Source organism: Microcaecilia unicolor, chromosome 8 (genome assembly GCF_901765095.1).
Source record: "Microcaecilia unicolor chromosome 8, aMicUni1.1, whole genome shotgun sequence".
Taxonomy (NCBI): Eukaryota; Metazoa; Chordata; class Amphibia; order Gymnophiona; family Siphonopidae; genus Microcaecilia; species Microcaecilia unicolor.
Genome location: NC_044038.1, coordinates 37,686,596 through 37,710,370, shown reverse-complemented (window position 1 = coordinate 37,710,370; position 23,775 = coordinate 37,686,596). Strand labels below are relative to the sequence as shown.

Sequence of the window (23,775 nt, the reverse complement as noted above, 5' to 3'; positions counted from 1 at the left end):
GATATTCAGTGGCACTATCCAGATAGTATTGTTGAATATCTTTACAAATCGATGTGGCAATATCTGGACAGTGCTGGAGTGGTCCAAGGGAGGAGCTGGGGCAGAGACCAAAGTTACCTAGGTCGTGGTGATTTTCAGCGCCACCACCTGGATATCTATCTGGATAACTTAAGACAGAAAATAAGCTGTGCTAAGTGTATCCGGATTAGCTATCTGGATAGCAATGGGAAATCACCAGTAGGTGAATAGTGCCAGACACTCACGCCAGTATCTGGATACTCAGCAGCCACCATCCGGGCACTGCCACTGAATATCCAGATTTTGCTGCAAACTGTGGGTCGGTGTTAACCCCCCCCCCCCCCCCCCCCCCCCCCCCCCACTCACACACACACTTTGACCATCATGGCCTGAATATTGGAAATGTTTCTACTGAAGTATTTACCAAACCAGAAATTACATTTGTGTGGTAACTACCAGTGGAAGAAAAAAATATTGAACTTACCTCCAGCAAATTTATAGCTCGCCCCATCACATGTACAGTTAGATTGGCCATTGCTGATTGTGGGATAAAAGATGCTGGGGTAAAAATCACTGATGTCTCCATATTTGCACCACCAGATGCTGGAAAGCAAAAAAGCAGATCATGATGCTTTAAATACCAACAGATCATCAGTCCACAGAATTTCTTCAGATGTGGCATTTATTATGTTTATCCACTCCTAGCCTAACTGAGATAATATTTAACCATCTCTCTGACCTCATGTGCAACTTTCTTCAAATCAGTCAAGTTACTTTCAAATTCTTCCTACTTTCTTACTCATGTATATGTTACAACTTTGCCTTGCCCTTCACTACCAATTATAATGTTCTATTACGTATATTATAATATTATAAATATTAGACCTGCTTCCCAAGCCACCAGAGGGCTCTAGTGAGCTCAGAGTTAGGCAAGCAAATAAACCTACACTGAATCTGTTACTCATGGAGTATGGTTACTCAAACCATACTCTGTAAGTTCAGTAAGTTCTTCCACCTTCCCAGTACTGAGAAAACTCATTCCCAGTGTCCAGGAAGAGGTATTTTGTGTTAGCACCCTTATTTGTTTGGAAAAGTCGGCTCCTATGGCCCTTGAGGTATCAAATTGGCCTTGAAGAAGTGTTGCTGGAAAGATGGATGCGATCCCAAAAACCTTAGGTTTAGCCAAGGAAGCAAGTCAGATATTTCAAGGTGGAACTCATAGGGGGTACTTTATAAAAGTTCCAAATTGAAATATCTGACTTGCTTGTGAGCAATGAAATTACATGGGACCCGTCTGTTTTATAAAGAAGGTTTGGTTTGTAGTTTGTGACTTAAGGGGAAATTCTATAAATGGCACTTCAAAATAGGTTTAACTTTGTAAATATTAGAAACCCTTTTATATTTTACTAATCCTATACCCCGTCTGTGCCAATGTGAGGTATGCTGTGTATTAATATAATAGTGCTCAGTATCTGATGTCATGATTTTAAGCTAACAGGTAGCTTATACAATTACACCATTGACTACCATCATCGCACTCCAATTCCCTTCCTCCTTTCCTATCCATAAGATGTTTCAAAGACACTATCCACCTTATTTTCGAAAGAGAAAGACGCCCATATTTTGACCCAAATCGAGAGATGGGCGTCTTTCTCCCGTGGGTGCCCAAATCAGTGTAATCGAAAGTCGATTTTGGGCGTCTTCAACTGCAATCCATCGCGGAAACGGCCAAAGTTGACGGGGGCGTGTCGGAGGCATAGTGAAGGCGGGACTGGGGCGTGTTTATCGGCTGAGGAGAGATGGGCATCCTCGGCCGATAATCGAAAAAAGAAAGGTGTTTTTAGCGTGAAATTTGGGTCACTTTTTTTGGACCCTTTTTTCATGAACAAGTCCCAAAAAAGTGCCCTAAATGACCAGATGGCCACCGGAGGGAATCGGGGATGACCACCCCTGACTCCCCCAGTGGTCACTAACCCCCTTCCACCCCAAAATAACAACTTTAAAAACTTTTTTTTTCCAGCCTGTATGCCAGCCTCAAATGTCATACCCAGCTCCATCACAGTAGTATGCAGGTTCCTGGACTTCAGCCAGGTGGACCCAGGCCCATCCCCCCCTACCTGTTACACTTGTGGTGGTAAATGGGAGCGCTCCAAACCGCCCCCAAAACCCACTGTACCCACATCTAGGTGCCCCCCTTCAGCCATAAGTGCTATGATAATGGTGGGAGTAGGTTTGGGGGGGATTTGGGGGGCTCAGCACCCAAGGGAAGGGAGCTATGGACTTCAGAGGTTGTTAACTTTTTTTTTTAATTGTTACAAGTGCCCCCTAGGATGCCCGGTTGGTGTCCTGGCATGTGAGGGGGACCACTGCACTATGAATCCTGGCCCCTCCCACGACCCAATGTCTTGGATTTGTTCATTTTTGAGCTGGGCGCCTACGGTTTCCATTATCGCTGAAAAACGAAACAGCCCAGCTCAAATGCGCACAAATCCGATGCATTTGGCTGGCACAAACCGTATTATCGGAAAAAAGATGGACGCCCATTTTTTTCCAAAATACGGTTTGCCCCGCCCCTTCACATACCTTTTTCTTGGAGATAGACGCCCATGGAGATGGGCGTTCGCATTCGATTATGCCCCTCCACGTGTAATGTTTTAACCACTTATTTGTCATAGGGCAAATCTCTCATAAGTGTCTATATAGAATGATCTCACTACTTATCTTGCTCCAATCTGTTATCTATATCTTGGAGTGCCGGGTCCACTGGCGTTCATGAAGCTGCCCGTTGCTAATTCACTTCCATGTTGTTCTTTTTTTTCTTTTTGCTTGTGTAGTGCTCCCCTTAACCTTCCTTTACCGTTCTCAACATGCCTGCATGTTTCGCCAAATTGCATCGTCAGGAGAACGTCATTTGTCGCGGGAAGGAGAGGACCTCAGCTGGTGGGGATTGGGGTCCCCCGCCAGCAAAGGTAGCCCACGGCAACAGCGTCGGTGGGGGAGGCCTGGCGGCGGGAGGGGGGATCAAGAGGGTCATCGGCAGGGGGGGGGTCCACTCGTATCACAGTATGGCACACCAGTAAACCTTGGCAATCTCTGCTTTTAGGTGCTGTGACAATTAACAACCAGACACAGAGAACAAAAAGCCAGATGTGCTACACAGGTTGGTATGAATTTCAGCTCAGTACCTCCACGGAATGTGGTATCTGAAAATGAAGAATATTTCCAGGTTTCCCAGTCAAACTCTTTGCTGAGGATGTCATCAGGTAGGGAATCTCGAAGATGAGCCTTCAGAGGGTCGTCTGTCTCCAGGAGCTCAGACAAGTGACTCCAGACAAATGAACCCACTGAAATTTGAAAAGAATCACAGGGTTAGAAAATTGTCTGAAACATTCAAATTTCCTTTCAGCAGTTATTGCTAGACCTGGAAAAGAAAATCAAAATACGGAAATCATGCAAATGATCTGTAGTGGCTGATTCTTTCTGGATTCTGGAGTTGTCAGTAGCAGCTCCAGGTAAGTTACATTACGTCCTTTGAATTCCGTTTGCTATTTATTTTAAACATTTATTACCCCCGCTATCCACAAATCTAGGCAAGGGACAATTAAAACATGCATAAAATTTAAAAAATAACACATAAAACAAATAAAAACACACACTAACATCAGAACAGTACAAAAACTATTTCTTCCAGAGAAGCCTTATGTAGTGTTCTTAGATGATTCACAATTAAACACTGCATAATAATTCTTATTTTTGTCCAATAGACAACATGACAGCCTGCAATGAGTCTGGTTTTCTTCAGGGCTGATATGGTTACTTGAAACCAGGGGCGTATCTGGAATCCGGCGGTAGGGGGGGCCAGAGCCAGAGGGGGGGGGCACATTTTTGCCTCCCCCCCCCCCCGCCGCCGCCGCCGCCGCCTCTCTCCACCCCCTCCCCGCCGTCAACCCTCCCCCGCTGCTTACTTTTGCTGGCGGGGTCCGACCCGCAATCTCCATATTTCGGCTTCCTCCGTGGCCATGTGCTTCCAGGAAGTAACGCTGCAGCGCTGATTCGTTGAATCTAGTTCGGCGTCTGACGTGCTGGGACGTCAGACGCCGAACTGGATTCAACGAATCAGCACTGCAGCGTTACTTCCTGGAAGCACATGGCCACGGAGGAAGCCGAAATATGGAGATTGCGGGTCGGACCCCGCCAGCAAAAGTAAGCAGCGGGGGAGGGTTGACGGCGGGGAGGGGGGCCAGGGTGAAATCTGCGGGGGCCCAGGCCCCTGTGGCCCCACGCAGATACGCCCCTGCTTGAAACTTAGCACTACAGTTTCAACAGTGTTATTTCTATCTTGCAATACTTCTGCTTAACCTCACACAAAATAAGGACTGAAGCCATCAGATATACTGTACAAAATTATACATCTAATATTTCACTACAGGATTAGAATCTTAAATGTATACAAAAGATCCTGTTGAGTGCTCAGCTCAAATATAGTTTATGTTTATAAAAAACTTACTATACTATCTATTCCCAACTAGGAGATCCAAGTGGTTTACAACTAAAAGAGGACCCCTCAAAAATAGAACTCAAGTGGATCAATTTTTATCACTATACCTGGCTAAATCTATACCAGGGTGGCTTCAATATTGCTCCATTAATGATTTATTACTGAGGTGACAGTGCATGAACCCCTGAAGCAGAGCGGATGAAACTCAGCAAGTTGGGTTTGGGGAACGCTTGGGAAACAAATTCTGTAGAATTTGAAAGTTTCAGAGCGATGGACTGTTCAGGTAAGCGATCGCTGAATTTAAGTGATATTAGTCATGGACTTGCACCGGCTGATATTAAGCCGCCAGCAGTCAGTGTTTTTATGTCTCTCTGAGCCGGCCAAAGACAAGATGCTGCCTAAGGTGGAGCTGACGTGCCCCCCCCCCCCCATGGGCTGAGATGCCGCCCTCCTTCCCTTTGCGGCATTTTACCTCACAGTAATATTCCAAACCCAGCAGTGTCAACGATTCCCATACTCTGCCCTGCTGCCGCCAACACCTGCCTCTTCCCTTTAATGTGGCTGCCTGAAACTCTGCCGAAACAGGAAGTTACATCAGAGAGGCGGCTGCAGTAAATGGAAGAGGCGGGTGCCGGCGGCAGCAGGGCAGCATATGGGAATTGCTGTCGCTGCCAGGTCTGGAATGTCACCGTAAGGTAAACCGCCATGAAGGGGTAGATGCCACCCCTCCGATGTGCCGCTCCTGATGAGTGCCTAATGGTCAGGCTGCCCCTGGCTGTACTCCCAGATATTCCATGTCGGGCCATGTCCAGACACTGGCACTGAATGTCCAGTTATAGGTTGGCCACTAAAGCATATGAGGTTAAACGCAATATTCAGTCCTTAACCGCATAAGCTGATTCGCTTAAAGAAAAGACTGCTATTAATGCAGTCAGGGACTGAATATCAGCATTTAACCACATAAGTGCCAACTCGGCCCCTGTGATAATTTAGCAGTGCTAACCGGTTAAACGCCGCCGAATATTCACGGTTGGCCACGGACAAGCAACTTAAGCGTGTAGGACCCTTTCCTACCTGCTTAAATTGCTTTGAATATTGGCCAGGGAGAGTATAATTTTGTTATATCACATATTGCATAATTTAAGTAGCACAGAGCACCAGTGAGGCCACCCTGTGAAGATTCAGCCTAGTGGAGTGGTACAAATTGATCCACTGAATAGGCTTTTCTGTTTACAAGGGGTTCTCCTCAAAAACATTATACATAAATTTGCAACGAGCATTCAACGGGGGCTTTTGTATATATTAGATATCCTGATACATTGCAAGGGGTTAACGTTGTCACAGGAGGCTGCCAGATGGTCAGTCTGCCTTTTTTATTTCATAGGCAATGCAGAACGTATGTGCCGTACTAAAATTACGTTTCTGAAAGAATATTTCATCTACATTTTTGCAATGGGATTAATTTATGCCCCAGAGGTGTTAATGTCCGAGACTGTTGCTGCTCTGGATTCCACAAGCCTGGAAGCACAAATAGAAAACCTGGACAGGAACCACAGGGGTTGTTTGATTCTTGCTTTCAGTAGTTGGCCCAGGCCCAGCACTAGAACTCCGTTTTCATTTACTGGATATTACGTAAAGAGTTGTCGCCCCTGGATGGGAGCGTTTACAGAGAGATACATAATTAGAGTAAATACACTGTCCAGGGCAGGTTAGGGCTGCTAAAAACTACAATATGGTTGCTTTGGAGGAGACGGGGTGAGAATTCTTTAAAGGACATTTTCCGCAAGAAGTAGAAGGCACATGCATACCACATAGTTGAGTCAGTAAATCAGGACATTTCCAGGGAATTGAAGCATTTGTTCCTGTCAAACTACCAGAAATGAAATTCAGCCTTCTATTAGTAAATCACCCTGATGCATATTCATGCAGTTTTTGACTCTTCCCAGTGTTAGGCACGGTTGACTCTCTTCATCTACTGGTTTATTTAATATAGATCCCGGGTTTAAATTCCTTTCAATATATATCCTGTCCAAACACAGATCTCTAGGCAGGTTACAATACAACATATATAAATAATTGAACTAATGAAAAGACATTACATATATGCACTTAAAAGCAATACTTCCCCCCTCCCCCATGCTTAACCCTCCCAGCATAATACTCACTAAGAGCCCAATATTCAGCCAGTGGTGACCAGTGTTTTGCTGTCTGCCGCTGGCGTTATCCCTGGAAATTCAATGCCAGGCCATATCCAGGCTCCAACGCTAAATTTCCGGGTATACAGGATTGACAAGAACAGAGCCGGTTAAGTGCAATATTCAGCACTTAACTGGCTATGGTGAACCACATAAAGATAGCGCTGACTTTTCTACAGTCCTATTAATGTGGTTACTTTGGCCAGTTAAGTGCTGAACAATGGCACTTAGCCAGCCAAGTGCTGACTCCGCCCCCAGAATGCTCCCAAAAGAGCCGGTTTCAGATTGGGTACTAACCGGACATTTTCACTATCTGCGGCACTATCTGCGAGGAACATTTCCCAAAGCTAACATCTACTATATAATTTGTACCTCAACGTTCTATGGCTGGCTGGGTTCGTAACATCCTGATGTCAGCAAGCCTCCAGCGTTCCTTTCCCTCTCACTGTCCCGCTCTCGCGTAAAGACGAAATGACGTCAGAAGAGGGCGGAACAGTGAGAGGGAAGGGAATGCTGGAGGTGAGCTGACGTCAGGATGTTACGAATGCAAGCAAGTGAAGGCAACGGAACGCTGGAGGGGAGGGGACATGAGCCCAACCTGTCTGCAGGGAACGCTGGATGGGAGGGCAGGGCAGAGGAGAATCACTGGGAAGGGCAGAATCGCGGGACACGGATGGAAGGCAGGGCACAGGACAATCGCAGGACATGGAGGGGAGGACAGAATTGCAGGACACGGATGGGAGGGCAGAGCAGAGGAGAATCACTGGGGAGGGCAGAATAGCGGGACACGGATGGGAGGGCAGGGCACAGGACAATCGCTGGACTTGGAGGGGCGGACAGAATCGCGGGACATCGAGCGGAAAGGGAGGGCAGGGTAGAGGAGAATTGATGGACATGGATGGGATGGGAGGAGAGGAGAGAATCACGGGATGTGGATGGGAGGGCAGGGCAGAGGAGAATCACTGGACATGAAGGGGATGGGAGGTGAGGGGAGAATCGCGGGACATGGAGGGGAGGGGAGGCGAGGGGAGAATCACGGGACATAGAGGGGAGGGCAGTATCGCGGGACACGGAGGGAACGGCAGGGCAGAGGAGAATCGCTGGACATGGAGGGGAGGTCAGGGCAGAGGAGAATCACTGGACATGGAGGGGAGGCCAGTATCACGGGACACGGAGAGAACGGCAGGGCAGAAGAGAATCGCTGCATATGGAGGGGAGGTCAGAATCAAGGGACACGGAGGGGATGGGAGGGGAGGGAAGGGAAGAATCGCTGGACATGGAGGGGAGGGCAGGGGAGAGAGGAGAAATTGCTTTGACAAGAGCCTTAAAAGCATAATCGCTGGACATGGAGGGGAGGTCAGAATCGCGGGACACGGATCGAAGGGCAGGGCAGAGGAGAATCACTGGGGAGGGCATAATCACAGGACACAGATAGGAGGGCAGGGCACAGGACAATCGCTGGACATGGAGGGGAGGACAGAATCGCGGGACATCGAGCGGAAATGGAAGGCAGGGTAGAGGAGAATTGATGGACATGGATGGGATGGGAGGAGAGGAGAGAATCACGGGATGTGGATGGGAGGGCAGGGCAGAGGAGAATCACTGGACATGAAGGGGATGGGAGGTGAGGGGAGAATCGCGGGACATAGATGGGAGGGCATGGCAGAGGAGAATCGCTGGACATGGAGGGGAGGGCAGAATCGCGGGACACGGATGGAAGGGTATGGCAGAGGAGAATCGCTGGACATGGAGGGGAGGCCAGTATCGCGGGACACAGGGGGAATGGCAGGGCAGAAGAGAATCGCTGCATATGGAGGGGAGGTCAGAATCAAGGGACACGGAGGGGATGGGAGGGGAGGGAAGGGAAGAATCGCTGGACATGGAGGGGAGGGCAGGGGAGAGAGGAGAAATTGCTTTGACGAGAGCCTTAAAAGCATAATCGCCATTGCAAGATAGCCTTGCTAGCGCCCGTTTCATTTTTTTGAGAAACGGGCCTTTTTTACTAGTATTTCAATAAATAAAATTCAAAATAGAACACTTTTTTCTATCTTTGTTTTCTGGACAGTTTCATCTCCCATTACATTGGTCCCAGTTTCCATTGTCTGCTTTCCTGTCTGTCTTTTGTTTCCAGTGGCTGCTGTCCATTTAATTTCTCCTCTCTCCTGTCTTGTTCTCTGACATATCAATCTTTCCTTTTTAGCTCTTTCCTTTCTGCTTTTTTTTTGTTGTTGTTGTTTTCTGCCTCTGTCCACTCAAATTTCATCCTACTTTTCTATTTTTCACCTACCTATCAACTTTCCATCTACTTTTCTCACTCCCTGCTCTGCCATTTCTCATCTCGCTCCTTCCCCAGCCTCCTATAACCATTTATATTTCACCTATTCCCCATTACCACATTTCTATCCTCTGTACTCAATATTCTCCTCTCACTCATCTATTTGACAACTCCCTTGGCCTGTCCTGCATGGTTTCCACCATTCCTGGTATCTTTATTCCCTATCCCTTTCTCCACCCTTATAGCCCAACATCTCTTCCTTCTCTCTCTCCTCTCCCCCTCCACACCCTTGAAGCCTGACATGTTCCTGTCCCATCTCTCTTTCCTTCTGTCCCCTCCCATGATCCAGCATCTCCCTTTCTCTTCTCTGTCATCCTCCCCAGTAGCCCAGCATCTCTCCTTCTTTCTTCCCTCCCTTGAGTCCAATATCTCTCCCTCTTTCTTTCATCCCTCCCATTCACCAGTATCTATCATTCCCTCCCCTCCACCCCCTAATTCCAAGATGTCTCTCTCTCTCTCTCTCTCTCTCTCTCTCTCTTTGTCTCTCTTCCCTTTCTGCCTCCTGTTGGGACAGAGAGGATGGATGGAAAGATGGTTGATGTCCATCATCCCTCTCTCCTGTTATCCAGCATCTCTCCCTCCCTCCCCCATTCCTGATTCAAACATCTTGCCCTCTTGCTTCCCTTTTTGTTATCAAGCATCTCTCCCTCCCTCCCCTCCAAACATCCCTCCTTCTGGCTTCACTTCCTGCTTCCTGTTGTCCAACATTTTCCCCTCCCCCAACCACCCTTCATATATCCATCCTTCTTACTTCCCTGCCTGCCTCCTGTTGTTCATCATTTCTCCCTTCCAGTCCTCCAACCCCCCTTCCCCTATACATCTCTCCTTCAGATTTCCCTTCCTACCTCCTGCTGTCCAGCAATTTTCCCTCTCGCTCCCTATTCAAACATCTCTCTCTCTTTCTCTTCCTTCCTGTCTCCTGATATCCTCCATCTCTCCCTCCCTCTCCTCTGTCTCTGAGGCCAACATATCTCCATTTTTCTCCCTCTACCCCCCCCCCCCCCCCCCCCCACCACCATTCTAACTTCACACCTTCCATTCCTCCATCCGAGATACAGCATTTTTCTTTTTGCTTCTCTCCTCCTGCGGTCCGGTACCTTCCATCTTCCTCTTCACCCTGCAAGCAGTCCAGCATCTTTCTATCCATACATACCCCCCTCCCCACAGGTGGTCTGGCATCTTTTCCCCCTCTCTCTCAAACTCCTCCCTCCCCCCATTTACATTCACTTGCTTCGTAGAGGTTGCCAGGCAGTAGCAGCGATTCATATTTGCTGCCTGCCACTGGCCACCAAGTCTTGTCTCTACCGCGTCCTGCCCTGTCTGAACTAACTTCCTGTTTCCTCAAGGACCTCAATTGGCCTAACTATAGGGCTGCCCCTGTCTAAATGTGTAATAATCCTCAAATAGACCACCCAAACAAAACCATTCTCTGTGAAAAGATGTTGAAATTTCAATTCTGCGAAGGACTCAAATACAAATCAACCTATGCATCCAGCTTTTCCTACATAAACACACAACTATGGAACGCATTACCAAAAGCCGTGAAAACAACTTATGATCACCTAAACTTCCGGAAATCATTAAAAACTAACCTGTTCAAAAAGGCATACCCTACCGACCCAACTTAAATGCCTGTACCCTGCAACACAACGAAACCAAAGCTCGTAATGGACATATAATAACTCTTCCTCTCTACGATTCTCTTCCTCTCTACGATTCCCTAATGTGTCTGTACACATGAACCTTATTCTACCACAACATTACTGTATTTGTTCATACCAGAATTGGCGAATGCCTTTACGGTACTATGTAAGCCACATTGAGCCTGCAAATAGGTGGGAAAATATGGGATACAAATGTAACAAATAAATAAATAGTCATAACTGAAAAAAAACAGCTCTGTACCACAAAAGAGAACTGAAACCACAATGTCAACCCACCACCTAATTCCATCCTCAAATCCCAAATGCAGTCCTGAGCTTTCAACTCTACTGCTCACAAAATTGTTCCCTTTGGAGAGTAGTCTTACAGCCCCACAACATCTCTGTTTTTTGCAGCTTATTCAAGTGCATCCACCTCCTCCCTTATCCAAGCATGTCTGCAACCTAGATAACCCTCCCCCCCACCCCCCCACACACAATCCCTACATAATGGAACTATAAACTGATTATCATCTCAAAATACAAAACACTGCACTCCAACTTCCTTAAAATACTTACAACCAGTGGCGTAGCAGAGGGGGCTGCCACCCGGGGCGGTTCGCCGTTGCACCCCCCCCCCCCCGGGTGCAGCACGATGACATCCCCCCCCTCGGCGCATCGACACCCCCTCCCCCCTGACCAGCTCCCACACCCTACCTTTAAAAAGAATATCGGAATCCGAGGCGCAGCGCCTCGCGCCTGCCCTGCACATAAAGGAAATGTAGACCGTCGGGCCTTCCCTCGCTCTGTCTGTCCCGCCCTTGCGGAAATAGGAAGTTGCGTCAGTGGAGGGCGGGACAGATAGAGCGAGGGAAGGCCCGACGGTCCACATTTCTTTTACATGCAGGGCAGGCGCGAGGCGCTGCGCCTGGGATTCCGATATTCTTTTTAAAGGTAGGGTGCGGGAGCTGGTCGGGGGAGGGGTGTCGATGCGCCGAGGGGGGGGAGCTGGCAGGGAGCAACCCCCCCCCCCCCCGAGCTGACACCCGGGGCAGACCGCCCCTCCCGCCCCCCCCTTGCTACCTCACTGCTTACAACTGATGCCAGAAAGAAAGATTAAACAATAAAGTGGACAGCAATGTTTCTGAGGCACTACATACTGTACAGTATAATCCCGCAACAACTGTCTACTAAAACCGACTGTCACTTGTAAATAAGACAAAAACCTTATCTCTACCATAGCACCAGTATCCAGTTTTCTAATAACCCTTTGTGGCTGTTTACCGTGCCAGCAGACATATCTGAATTCTATGCACAATAAATTATAGTTAAATTTGGACGATTAAAACACTCATTATTAAATCTGGAAGAATAAAACACTCATTATCATCAGTTATACTAGTGGAAATTATAATATACATAGTAGATGACTATAAAGGTCCATCCAGTCTGCCCAACAAGATAAACTCACAGCATAAGGTATGATGTGATACTACATATGTATATTTGATCTAGATTTGTCCTTGCCATTTTCAGGGCACAGACCGTAGAAGTCTGCCCAGCACTGGCTTTGCTTCCCAATTACTAGTGTTGCCATCTAATCACCATTACGCTTGTTTGGTTCCATGCCTTCTATACAGGATTCCTTTGTGTTTATCCCACGCATTTTTGAATTCCGTTACCATTTTCATCTTCACCATTCCAGGTATCTATCACCCTCTTCATGAAAAGGTACTTTCTGACACTATTCCTGAGTCGGCTCCCCTGCAACCTCAATTCATGTCGTCTCTGGAAAAGGTGTATTTGTGGAATGATATATTTCAAACATTTGAATGTCTGTATCATATCACCCTTATGTCTCATTTCCTCCAGGGTGTACATGTTCAAGTCCTCAAGTCTCTCCGTTTACATCTTGTGACGCAAACCCCATACCATTTTGGTCACTTTTCTTTGAACTGCTTCAAGTCTTTTTACGTCCTTAGCAAGATACGGCCTCCAAAACTAACACAATACTCCAAGTCATAACATGGCTTGTCTCTAACAATTACTGTGCCTAGTTACAGCATTCCCAGTCCTTTAAAAATAGTTCTTTAACAGAAAGAACTGAAGCATTTTAAGTTGCTGTCTTTCACCTAAAAGTCAGAGAAGTATGTGCACCATGTATAAATTATGTGGAGGATAAATAATATCAGTTTGTAACCCTGGTGACAATTTGGCCTTATTGTATTTCTAAAACTGAGAAAATCATAAGAAAAATGTGAAGGTTAATTCAATGCTTTCACTGAAAAAGCTGCAGTGTAGTGAACTGTGAGGTCTGCTGCAGGACACTCGCTTTCAGATCTCCCATTCATTAAAGCCTGTTGGGCCTGGGCACACCACAGAAAGTCATGCAGTCAAGCATGGGAATGAAAAATGGCTTCAAGTATCATGGTAGCCCCTGCTGGCAGAAAGGGGCTCTAAGAATGCAGTGGGGTAGCCACAGGTGGGCCTGTGTCACCCAGTGGCAACGTAGATGGTCAGTGTAGCTGGAAAGGATCCCGAAGCTGTACCAGCTGAAGAGTCCTCTCTGAAACTCCCCCCCTCCTTGAACTCTCAAACCCAGGGTAGTCGATGGCCCCTGCTCATGCTCAGTTCATGTACATGAACTGAGCACACATGGGGGGCGGTGCCGGCAGCTGGAAATGCACCACCGACTGCCCTGGGTTTCACATAGTTTGAAGGGGAGGAGCTCCGGAGAGGACTCTTTAGCTGGTGGGACTTTGAGATCCCCAACAGCCAAGGTATTCAGAGAGGAAATATGAGGGCCTTGCCCACCCAGTCTACCTCCAGGCCCACTCAGAAATTGAGCTCTGGCTATACTACTGTGAGGATGCATCTCCAAGTATTTGTCCCACAGCTCCCTGCACATGTCTTGTGGAGAAAATAAAATGAAAGATAGATGAACCCTTACCCCATCCCCACCCCCAACGTTATGATATTCAGTTAGCTTCTTCCTGACCTTGACTGGATTTCTCATCCTGCAAAGTCTGTTGCACTTTGTTAAAGAGATCTTCACTTGGGCATTTCATGGCAGTATAATATGAAGTAATTCTTAGTTCAGCGTTTTCTTCGGTCGCTTGGTACAGCTGGAGTAATACAGTGCGCTAAGAGGCATAGAGGAAATAATGTCATGAAAAGTACCGTTAACATAGAGAAATGAAAGCAGATAAAGATCACAGGGTCCAATCAGACAGCCCGGCAAACTCCCTCTGTTTGCGGTGAGACCAGATATGCAATGCCAGGCCATTTCCGGTAACCGAGATGGAATATCTGGTTTATTTTTGGCCAGTTTAAACTTAACCGGCCAAACCAATATTCAGTGATGGCTGGTTAAGTTTAAACTGGCCTACGATAGGCCTTCTATTTCAGTGGCCCAATTTGTCCGCCAAACGTAACCAGTGATGTGCTGAATATAAGCGGATGGCCGGTTAAATGGCGCAGAATATCGGGGGGGGGGGGGGCATATGACTTATCCAGTCTGCCCTCCATACCAAGTGACTATCTCTTCCTCTTCCTTACATATCCTATGTATCTGTTACACACTTTCTTGTATTTCAGAGACTATCTTCATCTCCACAGGGAGGCCATTCCACGGATCCACCACCCTTTCCATAAAGTATTTCCTTAATTTCTCCTGAGTCTATCCCACTTTAGGACAGGTAAGCAGCCACTAATATGTGAAAATGATTATGCATTTTCTTAGAACATAAAACTCATTATAAAATTACTCCTAATAATTTTCCGGAAATTCAGTATTTTCCTAATGGTTCTCCATCAGCAATGTATAACAAGTTCTAGTCACCTGGTAAGAGTTCAGCTAAAATATCCAGTTCTGTAACAGGACAACTGGTAGGAGCCTCTTCTCTAAAGGAATGTAGCCACCTACTTTCCTCTGGACAAATATTAGCATAACCAGGTACATATACACACGTACAAGCTGGGTGCACGCTTACACCAGTAAATGCTTGCACCCAAATAAACGGAGATATAGTGAAACCTTGGTTTTCGTTGACATCGGTTTTCGTCGGTTTCGGATTTCGTTGATTTTTTTCATCTAGAAATTTGTCTCAGTTTTCATCGGTTGCCTCGGATTTCGTCAAAAAAGGACGTCCATCTCCCAATTTGTATCGGAAGATGGACGTCCTTCTCCCGATTTTGGGCATCCTCCTTAATTGCCTTGGTTTTCGCTGGTTTCGGATTTCACCGATTGTTTTCGGACGGATTATTGATGAAAACCGAGGTTTCACTGTACAAGCATAACTTATGGTATTCTATAAGTAATGAGCGTAAGTACAAGTCGGTGCTTACTCGGCGGTAATTGGGCATCACTGCATGCTGCTCAGTTACCGCCAGGTTAGCACGGGAGCCCTTACTACCACCTGAATGGGTGGCGATAAGTGCCCCTCCCCTGAAATGGCCGAGTGGCAAGTGGTTCATTTACTGCATGGCCATTTCTTTTTGAGGAAAAAAATACAGCCTTTTACCCACTGTGGTAAAAGGGGACCTCAGCGCGCATCAAAAACACGCACTGACGCTAGTGCAGGCCCCCTTTTACCACAGCTTAGTAGAAGGACCCCTTACTGACTTAAACTGGGGTGGTTTTTTTATGCCTATGAGGTAAATTACCCTTGTAAATCCTACCACCTATACAAAAAGAAAAGGTGGAGGTAAGGTTCTGAGGCTTTTTCCCCCCAAGTAGGTCATGATGTGATAATTGTTGTCAAGCACATAAGCTGAGTTTATTTAAAAGAGTTTATTACTTTAAAATTGAAACGGTCTCTTTTATTCTCTGTTGACATTGTGGTAAACTCTACACTGCGCCACATTTGATTTACCTGACTATATTTAACATGCTCTAAGCACACGCCTTATAAAAATTTCTTTGTGAAGTGAGAGTAAGCGCAGCCCTGCTATTGTCCTCCCAAACAACCCCAATAATGTTTCACTTCACCTTTTAAAAACACTAACAGAGCTACTATTGATGCATTTTACTCACTGTATCTATAACTGGAGGAAAAAGGAATTAGCCCAGAAATTTCTAAACTTACATCCGCCGAGCAAGGAATGCGTCGGAAGGCCTCAACAGCAGCTATTCGTATTGCCAAGGGATTGCTTTTAAGGCGTGCACAAGAACTTAGAACAGGAGAAAGAGAAGCTGCTGCCAGTCCTGCGTTCCCAATCGCCTTCAACACCAGATTCAGCTGAAAAAAAAGAAAAGCACAACAGAGAAGAATGAAAGACTTTCAGACCTCCTCTCTTCCTGCAACACAATGTAGACTTTCTCTGGAATTCATGCAACCCATGGTTCAAATGTTCCATTTTCAACAGGTTAATAGAAGAGAAGAAAAAAAAAAGGACAGAAATGTGATGAATATTGTTTTAATCCTACTGAGTTATGTTCCACGCTCTTCAGCACTGCCAGTACTGTACCTTGGTCATCTGCTCCGGTTTTCCTATGGTGCAGTTTTCCTTCAAATAACCTTGCAGGGTCTTCATTAAAGTCTGAAGCTCCGGTACCAGGGCACAGTCACTGTGAGTCGAACAGAAGTTATGGACCAGCGCCGTGATGCCTAAAAAAATACCCTGACCTGCTTCTGGTAACTGCAGCAAGGGCTGAAACCACAAATACAAGAAAAACAAGTCACTGGTTGTCTATAAGATGAAGGCAAACAAAAATGTGGCTTTAGTGCATCCTTACATGAGTCATTTCCATGCGCTAAGGCCAGGAGTAAAATGGCCGATTTTTCTATTTCCAACGTTAATGGCCACGTGCTAATTTTCTCATTAGCACAAGAGCCCCTATCGCCACCTATTTTGTAGGCAGTAAGGGCTCACGTACTAACCATATGCTAATCAGTTAGTGTGCGACAATGTAACTGCGCTAACCGATCTCAAAACTACTGTAGGACATATGACCACACCCCATGCTAAGGCATTTTTAGCTGCAGTAAGCATACTTTAGTGCTTACCACATCTTAGTACAGGGGCCCCTAGGAGACTGGTGTAACTTAGTCCTGAAAAATATCAGGAAGTATTGCTATAATTATACTACAGTAGATAACAACATGATTTGCTCAAGTCCTATCTTGACTTCTAGTAAACTGCAATGGTAATAGAGCTCTGGCTTCAACGTTCACTTTGTTCTCTGTGGCTTGGTTACTAACCTCACTTTTCAAATCAGATGCTCAGAAATTCAGTTCCCCACACTAGAACCGTACACCAACCCAACATGGAAATCAACAAAATGGTAGTTTATTACACATAACCTGGAAATTAACAGGCAAGGTCATCCTCTAACACTCTCAGTGGTCTGAAGTTCATGAACATTATTGTCAAGGAGCTGCACTGAGTATATTTCTTCTGTTTTCACTGCAAACTATTCACTACTAAAACATTCTCCTTATTCAGACCCTCAATTGTAATACTGTAGGTCTATTTTGATATTTGAAAATGTCATTCTTTCTGCTCATTGCATTTAGAGGGGAAGTTATCAAGATGGACTATCATCAAGACAGGTTATTCTACCATTAACTCATGCTGTTTTAGCATAGGTCCCTTTTTATGCAATGAGACCTATTTACTAATCACTGGGGTTAATAGAAAAATAACACGTCTTAATTTCCTCTCTTAGTGGCATGCAAACTCAGGAGTTCCTCAAGCATGGTATTGTTCTCCTCAGGGTTACTAAAAGGAAGAGCCGTGAGGAGGAGGGAAAGATGTTTCATCAACTCCGCCCAGGGAGGAAGGGTTAAGAAGGATAAATGGACTAAGCGGGAAAGACACGGGGCTTTTAGTTGCCCAACCTCCACCAAGGCCCAAAATACAGAGGAGGATCCTGGTTTGAATAAAGAGATTCTGCTGGAAGAGAGCATAAATCTAGCCCCTACTGGTGGGCAGGAGCCAAGGTGGATGGTGACAGCACGGTGGGGAAGAAGTGGCCCCGGGCTGAAGAATGGGAGTGGCCCACTGGCTGATTGAAATAAGGGATCTCCCTAACCAGAGACTTGATACCAGGATGGGACAGATTTTGGAAAAAATCACTGGGACTTGAGAAGTGAACTTGTTTCCTTGGAGACTGTGTAGATAGTTATTTCTTTAAGCTGGAGTATGTTTTTTCCAGTAAAGTGACACTGAAGACCTGTCTAGAATCCTACAGCCCAGTTTTTAAGAAGCAGGACAGAGGAGAGAGAGACATTTAAAGTATCATTGCAAGCAACCATTTACAAGTTACTTGGAGGTTTCAAAGGCAGATTTGGAAACCTAGGAAAGAAAAGGCTTACACAGATGTGGTGGGTTTCTCTTAATTTCTGGTCTAGACGGACATTCGGCAGCAGGAATCCTGCCTGATTCTCATATTTCTGGCAGATTTAAGCCCCTTTTAAGACGGGGGGTTGGAGAGATTCTTGCTTCTGTCCAAATAACCTGAATGTCCAAGCAAAGTGAATCTGGTACCAGGGAAGTATCCAGAATTCATTTTTATAGACTTGGTGATGTTTCTTTTTTAAGAGGAAATGTCTTCCACTGTTTTAGTTTGGTGTATCCCTTAGTGGAGAGGGAGAGAAGGAATTAGTACACCAGGAGTCTTTGGATCCCAGCCAATAATTTATTTCCATTCATCCTGTTCTAGATGATCTGTTCATTGACCTCCCAAAACTTGTAAGTCTTTCTCGGTCTTCTGTTCTAGTGGAATGCTTATGGGACTATGAGCATCAGGTTTCAGTGACCTATAGGGTTTTCCAGCTGATCCTCTGTAAGTTACTTACTGATTTCTTACTTATTCTGCTGCTCTTCATATATAAATCAGATTCATATTAAAATCAGGTTTAGTATTGTAACCCTGGTCCTGGGGTGTGGATCACTCAAATCTCCAGCTAAGTTCTAAATTTTATGTAGGGCGTAGGCCAGGGCTGGAATTGTCTCTGGTAGGCCTGAGGATCTTTCACCCAACAGTCTGTGATTTCTAGCCCCAAAGAAACAAGTCACTCACCAGATGATGGTTTTTTTTCTGAACAGTCCCAACGTAAGTAGAGCCATCTGATCAGCTGACAGTACTTTACTTGACAAGTTAATCACAGGACTTAAACCTTCCTGCCCCTGCATGATCGTGTAACTAAAGGGGCCCTTGTAGACACTTGTGCTACACTACTCACTGGTGTCACCAATTTATCTTCACTGCCTCGAGTACTCTCCATAAGTGCTCCACTACCTGCCTCTTCCCCGGGTTCAGGCATTTAGGTTGGGTCGGTAGGGTATGCCTTTTTGAACAGGTTAGTTTTTAGTGATTTCCGGAAGTTTAGGTGGTCATACGTTGTTTTCACGGCTTTTGGTAATGCGTTCCACAGTTGTGTGCTTATGTAGGAAAAGCTGGATACATACGTTGATTTGTATTTGAGTCCTTTGCAGTTTGGGTAGTGGAGATTTAGGTATGTTCATGCTGATTTTATTGTGTTTCTGGTTGGTAGGTCTACGAGGTCTGTCATGTATCCCGGGGCTTAACCGTAGATAATAATAATGCAATGTATCCTAAACCTTTCCACAAAAATTAAATTGCAAGAAGTTATTACAAAAAACCGGTGAGGTTCATGTCTGAAAGCCTTTACTAAATTCAGTTCGTAAACGAGAACTTTGCAGGTAATCACACAGGGCACAGTGACAGACTGTAATACCTTCCAATACAAAGGCAGTATAAGAGGCTGCAAGTTTTCCGTGTTTTTGAAAAACATTTTGACGCCATGCTTGATCTTCTGGCCCTTGGGCAGGAATATGGAAATCAGTGCAGTGTTTGTGTGTGTCTGTGTGATCCCAGAAATTCTATAAATGATATTTAAAATTGCAAGTGCAAATTTAGATACACACCCAATTTGCTTGTGCAATTTAATTGATTAATGATCCAAATGTCAATTGAACTGGGTGCTAATAATCAATTATTGGTGCTGATTGGCATTAATTGAAATTTATGCATGCATTTTCGGTCACCGATTTTTCAGCGTCATTTATAGAATTTGGTTCTATATGTTCATACATTTTAAAAAAATAAATAATTTTCTTACAGCAAGAGAGCCAATCATGCCAGACGTGGGCTGTGGAATAAATGCCAGTGACCAAAGAAACGATTCCACCTTATCCTCTTCCACTTCTTTGGACAGTAGGATTTTTTTCATTAGGCTCACACAGGCCTCAGTCCCACAGGAGGGTAAGGCATCTATTAGCGGCTGCCTGAAACAATTAAACACCTACATAAGTCAATATACCTGAATGAGCTGTTCTTGTCTTACCTCTATTGCTATTGCATTAAAAACAATGTACAAATGACCAATACAGCAGAACTGTCTTAGTTAAAAAGCAATACCATCCAAACTTCATGAGTTTTATCTAACGTAAACGGGGGGTTTTCACCTTCATAGCGCATTCAAGCTCAGAAAGACAAACTTTCATATGAGATCCTTGGCTGGTCTCATCATAGGTCCATAACACACACACAACCAAAACTCTGTTGTGCTCAATGTGCATTCAAACTAATAAGGGGAAAGGGAACGGTATTTGATATACTGGTTATAATCAAACTGGTTTACATATTATATGCAGGTACTTATTTCGCACATGGAGCAATGGAGGGTTAAGTGACTTGGCCAGAGTCACAAGGAGCTGCAGTGGGAATCGAACCAGTTCTCCAGATTCTCAGACCACTACATTAACCCATAGGCTACTCCTCCACTCCATTCCTTCACTTGTGGAAAAGCAGGAGATCTCCTCGCTCACAACAGTATCCAGTGCCAAAATGCCTGTTACGATACCGTGTTTTGAGCTTTTCTGCTCTTCTTCGGGGAGAAATCTTTGGCGTTTCCAACCGTTGGTGCAAAAGAAGTAATGGAAAATACACCGTAACAAACTGTAGGCAACATCCATAAATAATCACGCAAAGAAAATGGGAAATATAGCCCCATCGAGAAGAGGTTAGGAGAAATCAAAAAGAAAAATAAGAATAAGAAAAATAAGCAAGATGCGTCCAAGATCTTGCACTCTTGTGGCTTTTACTACATAGGATCTCAAAAACCCTCCCAACTTAAATAGCTTTAGGAAGAAATCTTTCCAAATGTGATGGGTCCAAAATAACCCCAAACAAACCATACTGCTTTCCTTTCCAAGTGATCAAACATTTACAAAGGAAACTTTAAAAAGGTACCTCCTATTGTGAAAATTCTAGTTCTCATAACGAGAAGTATTTTCCTTCTTCAGTGGCGATCCTAGCCTGCATGACACCCGGGGTGGATCGCCGATGTGCCCCCCCAGGGTGCAGCGCTCGCCCCCCCCCCCCCCCGGCGAAATGACACCCCCCCCCCCCCCGGTGCACGCCGCTGGGGGGGGTGCCGTGGCGCGCACCTGTCAGCTGAGTTCGCTAACTTCGCTGCAGCTCCCTCTGCCCCGGCCGGAACAGGAAGTAACCTGTTCTGGGGCAGAGGGAGCTGCAGTGAAGTTAGTGAACTCAGCTGACAGGCACGCGCCGCGGCACCCCCCAGCGGCGTGCACCCGGGGTGGACCGCCCCCACCGCCCCCCTTGGTACGCCACTGTCCTTCTTAGCTATTTAAAACCAGCAACATCTCAGAATATCTGAATTTTATGACCACAAAATAGGAAATCTTTCTTTTTAAAGTAAGACTTTAGTACTACTAATAGTTGATTTCTCTCAGCAGAAAATGTGACACACAGTGTAGTTCTAAAAGAAATAATATTTGAAGAACTTTCTAAACAATTGGTCAAGTTCAAGCTACCTCCCTCAAGGGAGTCAAAATCCCCCTCAATCACATTGTCCACATGAGAGTGATTAGGAATAGAACAACAAGAGGAAATTCGAATTTCTTCAGATCTGGAAATAAGAAGAACCTCCTTGGATAGAAATATATCAAGGGAAAGCAACTCTGTATGAAGAAAATTAAAAAAAATCTCAGATCCTGGATCATACTGAATTTTCAAGCCTCTCAATCCACAAATGAGTGGAGAGGTTATCCTCACTTGCCAATGAGCCACTAGTCTGCAAAGTCGCAAACTGAAGTTGTAACATACAGAACTTTTTTTCAATAGATGAAAATGTATTCTTCTTCTCTTCCAATTTAGATACAGTTTCCTGGGAAAAGAGACACAACTGCACCACAGTCCCCTTAATCATGGTCTCAGGTCTAGTATCCACAGTCCATATTTCTTTTAAAGTAATATCTTGTGAAGAATCTGTAATCAAACTTAGCAAGTCCACAGAAGGACACACAACCGGCTTAAGTAATGGAACAGGATGTAGTTATAGAGGTCAACCCATTATCCTTTCCAACTGTATCTACGTTAATCAAAGGAGACACAAAGGAAATGCTTGGCATAGGAGGGGGAGTCCTCTCAGTGGATCTAATCGTCGCTTGTTCTTGAGGGGCAACTCTCATCAAAGTTCCCACTTGACTTCCTTCAATTATCAGATGTTTATCCACAGGAACTTGAAGAGGAGGGCTTGAAGGAACTACACTATTGGCTTTAGCCTTCCTCTTCAACAGAAAACAGACACAACAACCTACTGCTCAGAGAGAGATCCCAATCACCTCCAGCAGGACAAATCCACAAACCAGCTCCTTCATTGCTCCTGTTGCTCCAAGAGAATCTCACAGGGCTTGGTGTGCCCCTTTGGTCACACCAGCCACACCCTCAACTGAACGCCACAAGTGGGGCTGGCTTTTAAATGTTCCAGGCTTGAACAGATGATGTTACTTCGCACCCACCATACAGCTCCCTCACTGCCAATGTTTGGGCAGGTAAGCCTGACTCAGGACTTCTCTTACCACCAACTCTCTCCTCCTCCTTAGTTTATTTATTTCAATATATAAGACATGTGACTTTGACAAGAACTCTAATAACTGTATACCAGTCAAGTCATATTTTTCCTTTGTTTGCATTTTTTGTCTATTTGGCGGTACCGTTGTACTTTTGTTAGTTGCACCTTCATTGATTGAACTAGTTAGTTCAGCAATTAAATAGAAGGAAGCATTCCAGCCAAAAAGCAAACAGGAAGCTAGGATGAATTAGGATAGGGATGCAAAATAAGACCAAAAAAATAATGCCTCTGTATCGCTCCATGGTGCGACCTCATCTTGAGTACTGTGTTCAATTCTGGTCTCCATATCTCAAAAAAGATATAGCGGAATTAGAAAAGGTTCAAAGAAGAGCGACCAAAATGATAAAGGGGATGGAACTGCTCCCATATGAGGAAAGGCTAACGAGGTTAGGGCTCTTCACCTTAGGAAAGAGACGGCTGGGGGGGGGGGGGGAGGAGGGAAAGATACGATTGAGGTCTACAAAATCCTGAGTGGTGTGGAGTGGGTGGAGGTGAATCGATTTTTCACTCATTCAAAAAGTACAAAGACCAGGGGACACTCAATGAAATTGCATGGAAATACTTTAAAAACAAATAGGAAGAAATATTTTTTCACTCAAAGAATAGTTAAGCTCTGGAACTCATTGTCGGAGGATGTAGTAATGGTGGTTAGTGCATCTGAGTTTTAAAAAAAGGTTTGGACAAGTTCCTGGAGGAAAAGTCAATAGACTGTTATTGAGATGGACATAAGGGAAGCCACTGCTTGCCCTGGAATTGGTAGCATGGAATGGTGCTACTAATTGGGTTTCTGCCAGGTACTTGTGACCTGGATTGGCCACTGCTGGAAGCAGGATGCTGAGCTAGATGGACCATTGGTCTGACCCAATATGGCTGTTCTTATGAGGCACACTAAGGCATTGCTCTCATTTTGTGTCAGTGAAAAGTACATCTGGTTTTCACTAATTCAAAACAAAACAATGACAAATCTCTGGAGTAATGCAGAAATGTTATTAGGAAGAACATCTGGAAAAGGTTACACAAATAGAATGCACACAATTTCATTTTTAAATGATACTCCCCTCCTCTCTCCAACTTCACAGAAAACACAAGTTTGACAAGTTAACCAAGGAAAAAGTAACTTATCCCAAAGGCTGCTGGGTTGGAAGAGCCAAAAGAATAAACACTCTCCAAACAAGAAGAA

The 23,775-nt window shown here is 45.2% G+C and overlaps 1 protein-coding gene across 1 annotated transcript in view; it reads right to left on the bottom strand.

The window, feature by feature from the left end:
* The window catches only part of LOC115476004, a gene marked incomplete at its 5' end in the record, with an annotated part of 269,698 nt that overhangs the window by 203,193 nt on the left and 42,730 nt on the right, over window positions 1-23,775 (bottom strand). Inside the window, 6 exon segments of the mRNA XM_030212099.1 lie at window positions 503-621; window positions 3,204-3,362; window positions 13,685-13,829; window positions 15,774-15,926; window positions 16,156-16,338; window positions 19,776-19,941. Coding sequence (XP_030067959.1) covers window positions 503-621; window positions 3,204-3,362; window positions 13,685-13,829; window positions 15,774-15,926; window positions 16,156-16,338; window positions 19,776-19,941 — 925 coding nt within the window.